At 38.7% G+C, this 18,488-nt stretch overlaps 1 protein-coding gene across 1 annotated transcript in view; it reads right to left on the reverse strand.

Annotated features, from left to right (window-relative positions):
* Positions 1 to 12,230: 12,230 nt before the first annotated feature.
* LOC121383224 (dipeptidyl peptidase 2-like) overlaps positions 12,231 to 18,488 on the reverse strand; it is a 64,137-nt gene continuing 57,879 nt past the window's right edge. Inside the window, exons 8-11 of the mRNA XM_041513112.1 lie at positions 18,228 to 18,384; positions 15,182 to 15,246; positions 13,647 to 13,717; positions 12,231 to 12,481 (exon numbers count right to left, since the gene is read on the reverse strand). Of these exons, the coding sequence (XP_041369046.1) occupies positions 12,373 to 12,481; positions 13,647 to 13,717; positions 15,182 to 15,246; positions 18,228 to 18,384 (402 nt within the window). The 3' untranslated portion in view covers positions 12,231 to 12,372. The remainder of the gene's footprint in view (positions 12,482 to 13,646; positions 13,718 to 15,181; positions 15,247 to 18,227; positions 18,385 to 18,488) is intronic.

Raw genomic sequence — 18,488 nt, forward strand, 5'->3', positions numbered from 1 at the left:
GAGTGGGGGGAAACCCGTGTGAATATGTCAGAAGACGTATATCAATGTTTTCACCACTATAGTGCTTTCTTGTATGGCGGCCAATGCCTCACATACTGACTTCCGGAAAGGGTTCTGATATTTACAGAGTGGGGGATGCCCTGTGTGAGTGGTCCCTGTCCGTTATGTACTGAAAACTGTGTTCATTCTACCACTTATGACCCACCATTCGACAAAAATCATTTTGGAAGAATTCGGCCCCAAAACTATTTTTTGCGTTTTTTGACCCATTATTTGGGCCAAGGACCAAAATAAATGTACCTATTATTCGCCCACGCAGTGCCTACATACGATAGATGCTTTTGTGTTGAGATGTACACATTGTATTTGGAGATGTGGGGTGATATATATGTCAGAAGACGTATATCAATGTTTTCACCACTATAGTGCTTTCTTGTATGGGGGCCATTGCCTCACATACTGACTTCCGGAAAGGGTTCTGATATTTACAGAGTGGGGAATACCCCGTGTGAGTGGTCCCTATCCGTTATGTACTAAAAACTGTGTTTATTTGACTACTTATGACCCACCATTCGACAAAAATCATTTTGGAAGAATTCGGCCCCAAAACATTTTTTGCGTTTTTTGACCCATTATTTGGGCCAAGGACAAAAATAAATGTACCTATTATTCGCCCACGCAGTGCTTAAATACGATAGATGCATTTGTGTTTAGATGTACACATTGTATTTGGAGATGTGGGGTGATATATATGTCAGAAGACGTAAATCAATGTTTTCACCACTATAGTGCTTTCTTGTATGGCGGCCATTGCCTCACATACTGACTTCCGGAAAGGGTCCTCATATTTACAGAGTTGGGGATACCCCGTGTGAGTGGTCCCTATCCGTTATGTACTGAAAACTGTGTTCATTCGACTACTTATGACCCACCATTCGACAAACATAATTTTGGAAGAATTCGGCCCCAAAACTATTTTCTGCGTTTTTTGACCCATTATTTGGGCCAAGGACCAAAATAAATGTACCTGTTATTCGCCCACGCTCTGCCTACATACTATAGATGCATTTGTGTTTAGATTTACACATTGTATTTGGAGATGTGGGGTGATATATATGACAGAAGACGTATATCAATGTTTTCACCACTATAGTGCTTTCTTTTATGGCGGCCATTGCCTCACATACTGACTTCCGGAAAGGGTTCTGATATTTACAGAGTGGGGGATACCCCGTGTGAGTGGTCCCTATCCGTTATGTACTAAAAACTGTGTTTATTCGAATACTTATGACCCACCATTCGACAAAAATCATTTTGGAAGAATTCGACCCCAAAACTATTTTTTGCGTTTTTTGACCCATTATTTGGGCCAAGGACCAAAATAAATGTACCTATTATTCGCCCACGCAGTGCCTACATACGATAGATGCATTTGTGTTTAGATGTACACATTGTATTTGGAGATGTGGGGTGATATATATGTCAGAAGACGTATATCAATGTTTTCACCACTATAGTGCTTTCTTGTATGGCGGCCAATGCCTCACATACTGACTTCCGGAAAGGGTTCTGATATTTACAGAGTGGGGGATGCCCTGTGTGAGTGGTCCCTGTCCGTTATGTACTAAAAACTGTGTTCATTCGACTACTTATGACCCACCATTCGACAAAAATCATTTTGGAAGAATTCGGCCCCAAAACAATTTTTTGCGTTTTTTGACCCATTATTTGGGCCAAGGACCAAAATAAATGTACCTATTATTCGCCCACGCAGTGCCTACATACGATAGATGCTTTTGTGTTGAGATGTACACATTGTATTTGGAGATGTGGGGTGATATATATGTCAGAAGACGTATATCAATGTTTTCACCACTATAGTGCTTTCTTGTATGGCGGCCATTGCCTCACATACTTACTTCCGGAAAGGGTTCTGATATTTACAGAGTGGGGAATACCCCGTGTGAGTGGTCCCTATCCGTTATGTACTAAAAACTGTGTTTATTTGACTACTTATGACCCACCATTCGACAAAAATCATTTTGGAAGAATTCGGCCCCAAAGCAATTTTTTGCGTTTTTTGACCCATTATTTGGGCCAAGGACAAAAATAAATGTACCTATTATTCGCCCACGCAGTGCTTAAATACGATAGATGCATTTGTGTTTAGATGTACACATTGTATTTGGAGATGTGGGGTGATATATATGTCAGAAGACGTAAATCAATGTTTTCACCACTATAGTGCTTTCTTGTATGGCGGCCATTGCCTCACATACTGACTTCCGGAAAGGGTCCTCATATTTACAGAGTTGGGGATACCCCGTGTGAGTGGTCCCTATCCGTTATGTACTAAAAACTGTGTTCATTCGAATACTTATGACCCACCATTCGACAAAAATCATTTTGGAAGAATTCGTCCCCAAAACTATTTTTTGCGTTTTTTGACCCATTATTTGGGCCAAGGACCAAAATAAATGTATCTATTATTCGCCCACGCAGAGCCTACATACGATAGATGCATTTGTGTTTAGATGTACACATTGTATTTGGAGATGTGGGGTGATATATATGACAGAAGACGTATATCAATGTTTTCACCACTATAGTGCTTTCTTTTATGGCGGCCATTGCCTCACATACTGACTTCCGGAAAGGGTCCTCATATTTACAGAGTTGGGGATACCCCGTGTGAGTGGTCCCTATCCGTTATGTACTAAAAACTGTGTTCATTCGACTACTCGTGACCCACCATTCGACAAAAATCATTTTGGAAGAATTCGTCCCCAAAACAATTTTTTGCGTTTTTTGACCCATTATTTGGGCCAAGGACCAAAATAAATGTATCTATTATTCGCCCACGCAGTGCCTACATACGATAGATGCATTTGTGTTTAGATGTACACATTGTATTTGGAGATGTGGGGTGATATATATGTCAGAAGACGTATATCAATGTTTTCACCACTATAGTGCTTTCTTCTATGGCGGCCATTGCCTCACATATTGACTTCCGGAAAGGGTTCTGATATTTACAGAGTGGGGGATGCCCTGTGTGAGTGGTCCCTGTCCGTCATGTACTGAAAACTGTGTTCATTCGACTACTTATGACCCACCATTCGACAAAAATCATTTTGGAAGAATTCGGCCCCAAAACATTTTTTGCGTTTTTTGACCCATTATTTGGGCCAAGGACAAAAATAAATGTACCTATTATTCGCCCACGCAGTGCTTAAATACGATAGATGCATTTGTGTTTAGATGTACACATTGTATTTGGAGATGTGGGGTGATATATATGTCAGAAGACGTAAATCAATGTTTTCACCACTATAGTGCTTTCTTGTATGGCGGCCATTGCCTCACATACTGACTTCCGGAAAGGGTCCTCATATTTACAGAGTTGGGGATACCCCGTGTGAGTGGTCCCTATCCGTTATGTACTAAAAACTGTGTTCATTCGACTACTCATGACCCACCATTCGACAAAAATCATTTTGGAAGAATTCGTCCCCAAAACTATTTTTTGCGTTTTTTGACCCATTATTTGGGCCAAGGACCAAAATAAATGTATCTATTATTCGCCCACGCAGTGCCTACATACGATAGATGCATTTGTGTTTAGATGTACACATTGTATTTGGAGATGTGGGGTGATATATATGTCAGAAGACGTATATCAATGTTTTCACCACTATAGTGCCTTCTTCTATGGCGGCCATTGCCTCACATATTGACTTCCAGAAAGGGTTCTGATATTTACAGAGTGGGGGATGCCCTGTGTGAGTGGTCCCTGTCCGTTATGTACTGAAAACTGTGTTCATTCGACTACTTATGACCCACCATTCGACAAAAATAATTTTGGAAGAATTCGGCCCCAAAACTATTTTTTGCGTTTTTTGACCCATTATTTGGGCCAAGGACCAAAATAAATGTACTTATTATTCGCCCACGCAGTGCCTACATACGATAGATGCATTTGTGTTTAGATGTACACATTGTATTTGGATGGGTGGGGTGATATACATGTTAGAAGACGTATATCAATGTTTTCACCACTATAATGCTTTCTTGTATGGCGGCCATTGCCTCACATACTGACTTCCGGAAAGGGTTCTGATATTTACAGAGTGGGGGATGCCATGTGTGAGTGGTCCCTATCCGTTATGTACTGAAAACTGTGTTCATTCGAGTACTTATGACCCACCATTCGACAAAAATCATTTTGGTAGAATTCAGCCCTAAAACTATTTGTTACGCTTTTTGACCCAATATTTGGGCCAAGGACGAAACTAAATGTGGTCCCTATCCGTTATGTACTACAAACTGTGTTTATTCGACTGCTTATGACCCACCATTCGTCATTTCATTGTATAGGTATAAAGTCGAGTTGCATTTTCCTCGGGTGCTGTTGGGCGAATAATATTGGAACCTCGTTCACATCTATATCTTGGTCATAATAAATCGTTATGAGCGCCAAATTAGAAAGGTGCTCCTATACCATAGAAACAAGCATGTATCTGTGCGTTTCTTTTTTTGAGCCGTATGTACCACATGCATTGTTGTTATTTAACCATGAAGCTATAACTGATTTAGTGATTGAGGATTCCGACGGGTAACAAACCCGACTACGTTATCCGGTCATTTGGGGACAAGGACTTTTATTAATAATAATATTATGTAAAATCCGATTTTAAAAAAAAAAAAATCATTTGAGCGGAACTCTCAATACAGCGTACAGATAGAACCCACCCTCCCACCCCCTGGCTACGGGCCTGCGTTTGTGCATACCAGCCCATAGCATCGTTAATGTCCACCTGTGGTTTCAACATAAAGAAAGATCCAGGTATTTTTAGTCTCAAAGAAATTACAAAAAGGTGCATAATTATAAAGATGCTAGGGTTTTATTTTTAGATGAATGTTTGTGTTACTTCCATTATAATGTGTCCTAACTGTATGATTTTGGGTGCATTTTTGACAATGTTCACACCCATACAAACCACACCCAAGCGGGAGTTGGCAGCTATCACACACATATTTGTGGAAACTTTACTCATCAAACCTTACAAAATCCCTGTTTTGAATAAAGGTTTAGCTATTCAATATTTCTCAAAATCAGTTTGTTTGAAAATTACCAAAACTAATCAAGCCCCACTTTTGAAAACCCGGTGTGTGAATATCAAGCCTGATTACAGCTAAATTGTTTGCACTGCTGGTGACAAACCAATTGTCATTTTTAAAAATAACTCCTTGGTTATCATTAAGCTTATTAAACATTTATAACCAATCACAGGAATTGTGGTGTTAAGTTCTCTATCAAAAGTTCGTTGCACCTCGAACTTTGACCCAGCCGGAAGTTATACCAATATTACATTGCAAGAATATCTTCAGATACTAAAAAATAATCCAGTCTACTCTGTTTGCAGGTTAATCTCCAGGTATACTGGTGTCTATCTGGGTTTTAAATTTTCCAAGGATCATTTAGATCAAGACATGCTTTTAATTCCAAAATACAGTTACGGGATTTTTTTATTATTATCTTTTTTTGTAGCTATAAGTATCTAGGGAATAATCCTGAACTACATTCCAGTCGCCAGCCATAATAACAGATCCTGGGAGACTTTCTAAATGTTTTTTTTAAGATTCTGGGGAATCTGAGTTTGGGCCATATAAATTTAATAAGGATATCCTGAAATCTTTTATTAATATATCTAAGATAATATAACGACCATTTTTATCACTTATTACTTGATTAACATTATACCGTACTCAAAATTATTTTAAATTAGTATCGCTACGCCTGCACTATTATTAGTTCCATGAGAAAAATACATTTTATATCCCCATTCAGCTGACCATTGTTTCTCTTCCTTAACTGAACTATGTGTCTCTTGCAGGAAAATTATGAAGGACTTTTTACTCCGTAAGAAGTTGAAGACGTCCGTCTTTTAATATTGTTTGATTGAAGACCATTCATATTTAGGGACAGAAAATCTATATTAGTCATGGCTTATGGATTTTGTAGTTTGTCCTTGAAACATACCCTGTGCAGGAGTGGAGTAGAACAAAGAAAAGCTGACAAAGATGAGAAAGGCCACGATTAAAAACAGGTCGTCAAAATGTGTGTGTGTGTGTGGTGTGTGTGTGTGTGTGTGTGTGTGTGTGTGTGTGTGTGTGTGTGTGTGTGGTGTGTGTGGGGGTGTGTGTGTGTGTGTGTGTGGTGTGGTGTGTGTGTGTGTGTGTGTGTGTGTGTGTGTGTGTGAAATACCATTTAAAAGATTTAATTAATGTTTTTATTAGTAACCGTCATTTTTGCTGAAAATTGCAGTTCCATTTTTAGGAGTACTCTGCATTATTTTGAACCGATGGTATATACTGCATAATAACTGTATAACAAATAAAAGTGTATATATTGTCAATGGATAATCGTATTAGCACGAATAATCAATGTCACGTATTACTACCAATTACAAGAAAGAAAGAAATGTTTTATTTAACGATGCACTCAACATATTTTATTTACGGTTATATGGCGTTAGACATAATATGGTTAAGGACCACACATATTTTGAGAGGAAACCCGCTGTCGCCACTACATGGGCTACTCTTTCTGATTAGCAGCAAGGGATATTTTATTTGCGCTTCTTACAGGCAGGATAGCACAAACCATGGCCTTTGTTGAACCAGTTATGGATCACTGGTCGGTGCAAGTGGTTTACACCTACCCACTGAGCCTTGCGGAGCACTCACTCAGGGTTTGGAGTCGGTATCTGGATTAAAAATCCCATGCCTCGATTGGGATCCGAACCCAGTACCTACCAGCCTGTAAACCGATGACCTAACCACGATGCCACCGAGGCCGGTACTACCAATTACAGCCACAGCTTGTCATGTCATATCATAGGGTTTTACGCACCTGTCGTGGGCACAAGAGCCGGCCTTGGCCGGCTCCTCCGTCCATGACAGGAAAGGTGGGGGGAGGGGAGAGGAGGGACCGCCTGCACTGGCAGGTGCAAGGGAGCACCAGCAGCCCGATCAAAACGGTAGCAGGTGGGTAGGGGTGGTGGTGGTGCTGTGGAATTTGAATGGAGCAGTTAAATGCCAAAGAGAAAAGGGTGCGAAATTTTGATTGAGGGAATTTGGCGCAATTTTGAACGGTCGGTCGAAAGGTAAAGCCACAGCTGTTTTTACTCCATAAATATACCTCGAACCTTGACACGGAACTCTCTTCTTTGGTACCATGAAACGTCAGAGTATACAGTTTGCACTATTATATTCCAAACTGTACAGAGGCAGCAGTATACAGTTTGGACTATTTCTCGTTCCAGCCAGTGTACCATGACTGGTATATCAAAGGTTGTGGTATATGTTATCCTGTATGTGGGTAAGTGCACACAAAAGATCCTTTGCTGCATTAGAAAAAAATGTAGCGGATTTCCTCTCATGACTTTGTCGGAATTACCAAATATTCGACATCCAATAGCCAATCACTGTGCTCTAGTGGTGTTGTTAAACAAAACAAACACAGCTCACAAACAGTACAAAGTGTCAAATGTGCGAATTCACATAAAACTAATTTTGTTGTACTTTATTTTGATTATCAGTATATAGAGTCGCAGTCTGTCAAGATTTAAGGCTTATAGGCCTAATGTACCAGTAGTTAATACAAGTTTCTAAAACTGTATGGTTTGATTTTTAGTCTCAATTAGTTACCTTCATATTATTTGTTTGAAAAAATTCCCCGCCCCCCCTCCCCCTCCCATTATTTTTAAGGTAGAATTATTTTTATTTAATTTAATTTTATAAAAAAAAAAAATAAAAAAAAAAAAAAGGGGGGAATATGTCTGAATAATTGTATACATATCTCAAAGATGACGCTATTCATATTAATCAAATGTCTTGGATGATGTATATTATATGAAATGTGCTGGTGTTTGAATTTGTTTTGATTCATAAATATGTGAAGAAAACAAATACTGAATATATTTTTTAAATAAAATTTGCTAAATTTCCTGGTGAATTTGAAAATGGTGCATACATGTACGTGTATAATAGTTTTAATGATTCAAATCCTTCTTGAGTTCACATATATTCTAACAGATTGTATATACATGTATGATAAGTTGGTTGGTTTATAAAAATCAATTATACCAGATGAATGATGATGAAATTCCAACTGATTAGTAATTTGAGCTAGTTTAGATGTGTATAACACAAGGCTTTAGAAACAAGTCTCATCAGGCCCACAGAAACTGCAGGAGGGGGGAGGGGGGACATCCCAATTGAGGATGAAAATGTACCTGTTATTTTATTATATTATTTATTCTATTTGTTTTTGTCTTACTGCACTCTATATAAAGAAAGATAAAAGTGTGCCCCCCCCCCCCCCTCCCCACCATACACACACACACGAGACTGTGGCCCCCCTCACCAGAGATTGTGCTCCATTACTATTTTAGAGAACGCTCCTATGGGCCTGCTCATCCATACAAATAGTATTCAGGGCAGAGATGTAGGTGTGTCTGTATACTGGGAAATGATTCAATGATATTATGGATCTCCATCATCAATGATGGTAAGGGAGGGTGTTTCCAATTCCAACTTTCGCAACCTTTTATTCAGGGCCTTGTGTGAATAGTACAAGTATAGAGTGTCATGCTTTAGACTAAAGTACTGAAATTCTTCTTTACATTTAATTACTCCACGGTTTGTTAATACATAGTTATAAATACATATAAAACAATATATAGACCATTCTTATTAAATGTGTAAAGCTATCTCACCACACATCAAAAACCCTATAGCAACTGAGTTATCTTAATTTCTTACACCCGTTGGTGAGACCATCATTCCTTATTTTTTGATAATACATAATAATAATACATATACGTATGATAACACTTTAAAGACAGACAACTGGCTGCTCCTAGGTAATGACCAGGGGCCTAATTCACTAAACTCTCGCAACTTTGCGATCTCGCAGTGCAATGCTAAAAGACTTGCGAAGAGGATGCTTAGTTGTCTAGCAGAGCCTAAGAGACCTTTGTGAATTAGGCCCCATGCAGGTGTTTATTTTATCCAGTAAAAAAGCACAATCAAAATTGATGACTCTGTGATGTACAAGTTAATCTGAAACAGATTACTCTGTGGGTGGTAGCTGATTTTTCCCCATCCCAACCAATGTAACATGATTGCTTCTTTAAAGGTCCTAGCATATAAAAGATCCTTTGTTGACCGCATGTCAAAATAATCATGTTAGTAGAGCCCTATAATTTTTTGACACCAATCAGCCATAGTCATAACTGCAATGAGATGTTCTGTATATAGGAAAATTCATAGAAAAAATCCCTTGTTGGTTTTCAAAAGGTGTCTATGGGCTTTTTCTCTTTCCCTCTTTTTAACTGAATGTTGAAATAATAATGTTTAGCATCCAATCAGTTTTATCTGTGATGAGATGTTCTTAAACAAACACTGCATGCTATGACTGATTTCATTTCATTTGAACTTTTTTTTCGTGCTTATATCCAATTAAGGTTCAAACACGCTGTCCTGGGCACACACCTCAGCTATCTGTCCAGGACAGTGGGTTAGTTGTAGTTGTTAGTGAAAGAAAAGAGAGTGTAGTGGTCATTAAAATTTGCTCTTATGTGGGAGCCGGTACCGGGCTGCGAAGCCTGTACCTACCAGCCTATGTCCGATGGCTTAACTATGACACCACCGAGGCCGGTCTCTCCCTCTCTCGACCAAGTGTTGAAATAATCATGTTTTGCGTCCAACCAGCCATAGTTTTTATCTTTGATGACATGTTCTTAAACAAACACTGCATGCTACATGTATGACTGAAAACAAGCTACTGGTTTTGAATGGCACACCTCAGTTGCCCTTGGAGAACCCATTACACTTTTTCCTGTTCAAAACAGGGTTTTACGTCTGGTATACATGTATATTAAAAGTCATGACGTGCTTTCCAGCTTTTTTGGAAAGTGTGTATACAAAAAGATCCTCTACTGCTATGTTGTCTGAGCCTATTTGGTGGCAATGGGTTTCCTTTCTTATACTTAAAAAACCTAAATAATTTTACACTAGACAAAGAAATGATGCTCCTGTAATTAATATACAGGGGTGCAGAAATGGAAAATATCTCACTAGCCCTCCAATTCAAAACAAACTAAAATGTACTAGCCTGCCAGTATTTCTATTAGTCCACCAGCCCATAGATAAAAATATTATTGTTTAGCAATATTATAATATACACTTCAAATGATAGTTTTAACCATACGTCTGATGCCATATAACCGTAAATAAAAGAAATAAAACTGTGTTGAGTGTGTCGTTAAATAACACATTTCCTTCCTTCAAATGATAGATATAAATTTGACAAAAACATTATTAATAACTTGGTTGGTCAAGTGATCAACATCACATGGCAAATGAAATAAAAAAGACACATATGCTCCCCCACCCCCGAAACCTTGATTAACAAAACCAGATCGCTGTCAGACTAGTAGTTGTATTGTTTAACTCATCGGTCAGACTTTTTACTCACATTTGGCGAGCGGGCAAGTACTTTCTGCACCCCTGATATAGATTAGCAAATATATTTATCTGAGAAGAAATACACCATAATCAATACAAATAATACATTACTTATACAGCTAAAGGAAACACACAGTCATGAACATAATGGAACAAACACTAAACTCACTGGCTGTTAACTAGTTTTTTTGTAAACAGTTTATTCCACAAATAGGTATGTGCATGAACATATATAATGACATCAATTGCCTAAAAAAGTATGTGACATTAAAAACATGCATAGTCAATATTGTCAGAACATAACATTCTTTCACTCACACAGCTGTACAAATGGGTTTTAAAAAGTGGCACATAGTTGCATGCATAAATCAGACATATGATGGACTAATGTAAATATCTCAACTGGGAGTTTTAGCTGGACCCGTATTATTATACAATTGGCACATTTGGTCAATAAATCTGTAGCCAAATTCAATTTACAATACCCCCCCCCCCAAAAAAAAAAACCCACCAAACAACCCCCCCCCCCCCCCCCCACACACACACACACACTACTATCAATGCTAAGCTATTAATTAAAAAAAATAATTGATTTGGCTTTAATATTATATTGAATAATTAAATGAAAATAAAATTGTCAACTAGTGACCAGGGCCCATTTCATTTCAACTTATTTTCGTGCTTATATCCAATTAAGGTTCAAGCACACTATCCTGGGCACACACCTCAGCTATCTGGGCTGTCTGTCCAGGACAGTGTGTTAGTTTGTTAGTGGTTAGTAAGAGAGAAGAGGGAGTAGTGGCCTTACACCTACCCATTGAGCTCTTAAGAACTCGCCCTGAGTTGGAGCTGGTACTGGACTGCAAACCCTGTACCTACCAGCCTGTAATCTGATGGCATAACCACGACACCACCGAGGCCCCAGGGCCCATGTGCAGTCCATGAAGTGATCTTAGCACTAAGATCACTTTCATATCACCTTAAGTGCATAAGTAGTTATGCACTTAAGGTGATCTCCGCAATAAGATCTCTCTGTGAAACGGGGCCCAGATTTACAAGCATTTTGAGAGTACTGCTAAAGCAATACACGTCCCCTACCTGACCCAATAATTTTTCTTATATCCTAAATTTAAGGGCCAAACACCTATGAAAAGTGGGTAAATCACCATGAAAGTTAAACTTGATCAGTAACAGTACATAATAAAGCTATATAAAAGATTTCACCTCAATATTTTCAGGTATTGCAAAACAAAAGTTCGAAAATGTTTTGTTCATATCTTCTAAGTTCAAGGGTCATAACTCTGTCAAAAATGGGAAAATTGCCATGGAAGTTGAACTTCATCTATAACAGTACATAATAAAGGTATATAAAAATTTTTTTAGTTCAATATCTCAAAGCCTAAAAAAAAGTCCACAAAATAAATTTTCACATTGCCCAAGTTCAAGGGTAATAACTCCATCAAAAACGAGTAAATCACCATGAAAGTGATCTGTAACAGTACATGATAAAGCTATATACAAAATTTCAAGTTAATATTTCAAGGCCTTTTGAAAAAAAAGTCCAGAAAAACACATTTTCAAATCTAAGTTCAAGGGCCATAACTCCGTCAAAAATGAGTAAATTGCCATGAAAGTCAAACTTGGATCTGTAACAGTACATGATAAAACTATACACAATATCTCAAAGCCTTCTGCAAAAAACATCCGGAAAACATATGTGGGACAGACGGACGGACAGACAGAAGGACAGAGATGAAACCTATAGTCCCCTCCGGTTGGACCAGTAGGGGGCTAATACATTAATAACACAATTCTTTCCTAGATCTATTCTTCTTGTTACACTTGTGATCGCGATGTCTTGGCCGAAAGGATCCATTTTTGGATGTTTGTCTTCTCGATCTCCCGAGCTTGGATCACTCCAGGAGGATCCGCAGGATTGTGGTGTCTGAAAACACAAAGACATTTCTGTTGTCACGAAGAGCACTTGCTTATGGCAGTCCTACACTTAGCAATCATGCAATAGTTAAAGTTGAATGTTTGTTTTGTTTAACAACACCACTAGAGCACATTGAATTATTAATCATTATTAATTTTGTAATTTTAACATATAGAGAGGAAACCCGCTCCCTTTTTAGCAAGGGATGTTTTAAATGCACCATCCCAAGACAGGGTAGATACATGTACCATTGGCCTTTGATATACCAGTCGTGGTGCACATGCTGGAATGAGAACTAGCCCAATAGGGCCACCAACAGAGATTGATCCTAGTCTGACCACGTATCAGGCGAGCACTGGGCTATCATGCAATAGATCCACTACCAAACAATTGCTTGGTGGCCATACATCATGCAGTGAAATGTGGCAATAGATCCACTACCAAACAATTGCTTGGTGGCCATACATCATGCAGTGAAATGTGGCAATAGATCCACTACCAAACAATTGCTTGGTGGCCATACATCATGCAGTGAAATGTGGCAATAGATCCACTATCAAACAATGCTTGGTGGCCATACATCATGCAGTGAAATGTGGCAATAGATCCACTACCAAACAATTGCTTGGTGGCCATACATCATGCAGTGAAATGTGGCAATAGATCCACTACCAAACAATTGCTTGGTGGCCATACATCATGCAGTGAAATGTGGCAATAGATCCACTACCAAACAATTGCTTGGTGGCCATACATCATGCAGTGAAATGTGGCAATAGATCCACTACCAAACAATTGCTTGGTGGCCATACATCATGCAGTGAAATGTGGCAATAGATCCACTACCAAACAATTGCTTGGTGGCCATACATCATGCAGTGAAATGTGGCAATAGATCCACTACCAAACAATTGCTTGGTGGCCATACATCATGCAGTGAAATGTGGCAATCCAGTCTGGAATTCCGAAATCATCACGTTGCACATCGTAAAGGCCTTGCAATGACACCAAATATTCCAGGTCAGGGCTCGAACTTAGCGACAGCACCGACGGCAAATGATGTCATTGAGATATAAATTGCCGTAGGTCGGGAGCATCTCAATGATAGCAAAATGTTTACAAACAATTCTGCTAAACTAGGTTTATTTCTCCTTTAAGAAAGAAAAAAGATTACCTGAGATCCAAATGGTGAGCTCCACCTTTAATTAAAACAGCAACAACTGTGTTGGAAATACTTTTATTTACCTGTAAAAAGTATAAAAGTCAAATGAGAGAAATCAAATGATCATAAATAGCAAAGAAACCACCAAGCTTAAGACTGGTAGGAAAGGAAAGAAATGACACCTCAGTTTATTTTACATTGGCTATTTGGTATGTGTTGTATTTTGGTGGTGGTGGTGGTTGTAAATTGGAGGGTTTTTTGGTTGTTTTTCTTAACATTGGTTGAAAGATATGAAGGCTGCAAGGCATAGTTTAAAAGATAGACCTTCAGGTTGAAGTACATGTACTAGTGATATTCAAAATTATTGATTATTATCATCCATTAAAGGCTTTTGTAGGAGATATCCATGGCACTATAATTTATGATATCTCCTGCAATATTCTCCTAGGAGATATTGCTTCTTTTGTTACGTCAGTGTGTATGTTTCAGTGCTAAACCTATCATAATAGATGACAATACATGGTGCTTATAATTAAAATTCTTCCTATGTTCATATAACTTTAACCGATTGTGTAATCAAAAGTTGATAGGTTGTTGCGAATTGATTATAACCAATGATGAAATTCCAACTGATTCCCAACACCACTCATTACTACAGGGCTCGAATTTTAACGACGGCACTGATGGTAACTTGCCGTCGATCACTGAGATATAAATTGTCATTGGTTGGAAGCATCACTAATGGCACTTTTTTGCCACTGGTTAAAATTTCTGCTGTCAGTAAAGCCCCTCAATGATGGCAAACTATGGTATATATTATCTGCTAGTATTTAACATTTGTGCTTTTGAAATAGTCTACCATACATACAGCAAAATAGCCTTCGAAAAAAAACTTTTAGCCAGGCTCAGAATTGCCTTCTGTGACAATGTTTTCTTAAATATTGCTGTAGGCAACAAATTATGAACCTTGAGCCCTGTTACTATATACATATGATTTGAGAATTAAATCTGCTAATGCCCACTGGGTTATTTCCAGGGTTCCTGCAGACTTCCAAGAATCAAATTTCAAAACTTTTCCATGACTTTTCAGTTTTAACCAAAATTTCTAAACTTTTTAAGGCCCTTGAAAAGTATTTTGCAAATTTCAAAACTTTTGCAGGTTTTTAATGACCGCGGAAATCCTGTATTTCTCATTCCAGCCAGTGCACCATGACTGGTACATCAAAGGCTGTGGTATGTGTTATCCTGTCCATGGAATGGTGCATATAAAAGAACCCTTACTGCTTATCGAAAATGAGTAGCACATAAGTGGCATCAGCAGGTTTCCTCTCTCAATATCTGTGTAGTCCTTAACCATATGTCTGGCGCCATATAACCGTAAATAAAATGTGTTGAGTGCATCATTAAATAAAACATTTCCTTCCTTAAATCTGCTAACAACACTTTACATATTCTGTTCCATTATGACAAAGAATACAGGCAGTGTTCAGTATTTTAATTTTAACTACATAAAAAAACAGCATTTGTTTAATCATGTTGGCACTTACCCCACCCCCATGCCAGGGGTCAAGGTCACCATTGGAGAAGACTAGATTACTGGCAGACTTTAATTCTGAAGAAAAAAAAATTCATTAAAATATCTGATGGCAAAAGACACTAAATAATATAAGGGGACATTCACAATTATAAAAAATTTCATTTATGTATAAACCATATGCTAGGGGAGGGAGTTAATGCCAGTGTACACTTTGTACATTCATGAAATGTTGATACTTGTGACCGGCCCTTATGTAAAAAGTAGAATACAAATTACAATACATACTAAAATGTATTGCATTAATTTTAAAACTGCTGAGAGCATACTTCAGCAAATACCAGATTATTACAATTCTGTTTTACTCACATGCAACATATAATGTTTTCAGAGTTCACCGACAATAGCTTCAAAGGGTGTGGAATGGTGTGGTGTGATGTGAGGGGATAGGATGGAATGTATGGGATGATATTGCATGGAATGTATGGGATGACATAGTATGGGATGACATGGCATGGAATGTATGGGATGACATAGTATGGGATGACATGGCATGGAATGTATGGGATGACATAGTATGGAATGACATGGCATGGAATGGAATGTATTGGAGACATAGTATGGGAGGACATGGCATGGAATGTATGGGATGACATGGCATGGAATGTATGGGATGACATAGTATGGAATGACATGGCATGGAATGAAATGTATGGGATGACAGTATGGAATGACATGGCATGGAATGTATTGGAGACATAGTATGGGAGGACATGGCATGGAATGTATGGGATGACATAGTATGGGATGACATGGCATGGAATTTATGGGATGACATAGTATGGGATGACATGGCATGGAATGTATGGGATGACATAGTATGGGATGACATGGCATGGAATGTATGGGATGACATGGCATGGAATGTATGGGATGACATAGTATGGAATAACATGGCATGGAATGTATTGGAGACATAGTATGGGAGGACATGGCATGGAATGTATGGGATGACATAGTATGGGATGACATGGCATGGGATGACATTGCATGGAATGTATGGGATGAAATAGTTTGGGATGACATGGCATGGAATGTATGGGATGATATCGCATGGAATGTATGGGATGACATAGTATGGGATGACATGGCATGGAATGTATGGGATGACATAGTATGGGATGACATGGCATGGGATGACATTGCATGGAATGTATGGGATGAAATAGTTTGGGATGACATGGCATGGAATGTATGGGATGATATCGCATGGAATGTATGGGATGACATAGTATGGGATGACATGGCATGGAATGTATGGGATGACATAGTATGGGATGACATGGCATGGAATGTATGGGATGACATGGCATGGAATGTATGGGATGACATGGCATGGAATGTATGGGATGACATAGTATGGAATGACATGGCATGGAATGTATTGGAGACATAGTATGGGAGGACATGGCACGGAATGTGTGGGAGGACATGGTATGGAATGTATGGGATGGCATGGAATGTATGGGATGACATGGCACTGAATATATGGGATGACATGGCACTGAATATATGGGATGACATGGCACTGAATATATGGGATGACATTACATGGAATGTATGGGATGGCATGGCATGAATAAAATAATATGGAATAGAATGTGTGGGCTTGCATGGTATGGGATGACATGACATGCCATGAATTGTAGGAATGGCATGGGATGTATAAAATGGTATAGAATGGAATGTATGAATTTGTCTCGAATGGAATGTATGGCACAAATGGCATAGCATGGAACTTATAGGATAGGATGGGATTGCATGGTACGGAAGGAATAAAATGGTATGGCATGGGATAACAAGAAATGTGTGGGATGACATGACATGGAATAATAAAATGGTATGGCATGGCATAGCATGAAATGTGTGGGATGGCATGACATAGCATGATATGTGTGGGATGGCATGGCATAGCATGAAATGTGTGGAATGGCATGTCATAGCATGAAATATGTGGGATGGCATGGCATAGCATGAAATATGTGGGATGGCATGGCATAGCATGAAATGTGTGGGATGGCATGGCATAGCATTAAATGTGTGGGATGGTATGGAATGATAATATGGGATGACATGGTATAGCAAGAAATGTGTGGGATGGCATGGAATGGAATGATACAATTGAATGGCATAGCATGAAATGTGTTGGATGGCATGGAATGATAAAATGGGATGACATGGCATAGCAAGAACTGTGTGGGATGGCATGGAATGGAATGATACAATGGAATGGCATAGCATGAAATGTGTGGGATGATGTGGTATAGCATGGAATGTGTGGGATGGCATGGAATGATAAAATGGAATGACATGGCATAGCAAGAACTGTGTGGGATGGCATGGAATGGAATGATAAAATGGAATAGCATGAAATGTGTGGGATAGCATGGCGTGGAATGATAAAATGGTATGGAATGAAATGTATGGGATGACATTGCATAGCATAAAATGTATGTGATGGAATGGCATGGAACATATAAAACGTTATAGAATGGGATAACATGGCATGGTATGAATGGGATAATATGGCATGGAGCATATAGGATGGGATGGTATGGAATACAAAATGGTGTGGAATGAAATGTATGGCATGAAATGGGAGGTGTCAAATAGTATGGAATGGTATATATGGGATAGCATGGCTTGGCATATATGGGGTGGCATGGCATGGCATGTTTGGTATGGTATGGAATGGAATGTATTAAATAGCATGGCATATATAGAAGAGGATGGCAGGGAATAAATGGGATGACATGGCATGGAATGTATAAAATAGTATGGAATGTATGGGATGGGATGGAACTTATGGGATGACATAGCATGGCACATTTGGGATGGTATGGCATGGATCATATGGACAGCATGGCATGGAATGTATGGGATGGCATGGTATGAAAACTATAGATTGACATTATATGGAATGTATGGGATGATATTATGGCTTAGCAATGTTCAAAGTGACAAGAGGATGCTATGCAAAGTGAAATCTGTCTACTAACTCAGTCCCCAGAACTGTATAGTGGTCCAGTCAAGTCGTTGTGAAATTCCCCAAGTCTTCTCGCAGTATTCACGCCTCATGTCCTGCGTCCATGGCAACACAGGAAACATATCAGTCACATTGTTGGTGCCATCAGGTAGGCGGACTTCTGTACATGCCTTTAAAAACAGAAAATATGTTTTAAATATATATATATATACAGTCAAACTTCGATAACTCTACCTTTGATCTTTTGAAAATTTCGATCTCTCGACCTTATAAG

Source organism: Gigantopelta aegis, chromosome 10 (genome assembly GCF_016097555.1).
Source record: "Gigantopelta aegis isolate Gae_Host chromosome 10, Gae_host_genome, whole genome shotgun sequence".
NCBI lineage: Eukaryota > Metazoa > Mollusca > Gastropoda > Neomphalida > Peltospiridae > Gigantopelta > Gigantopelta aegis.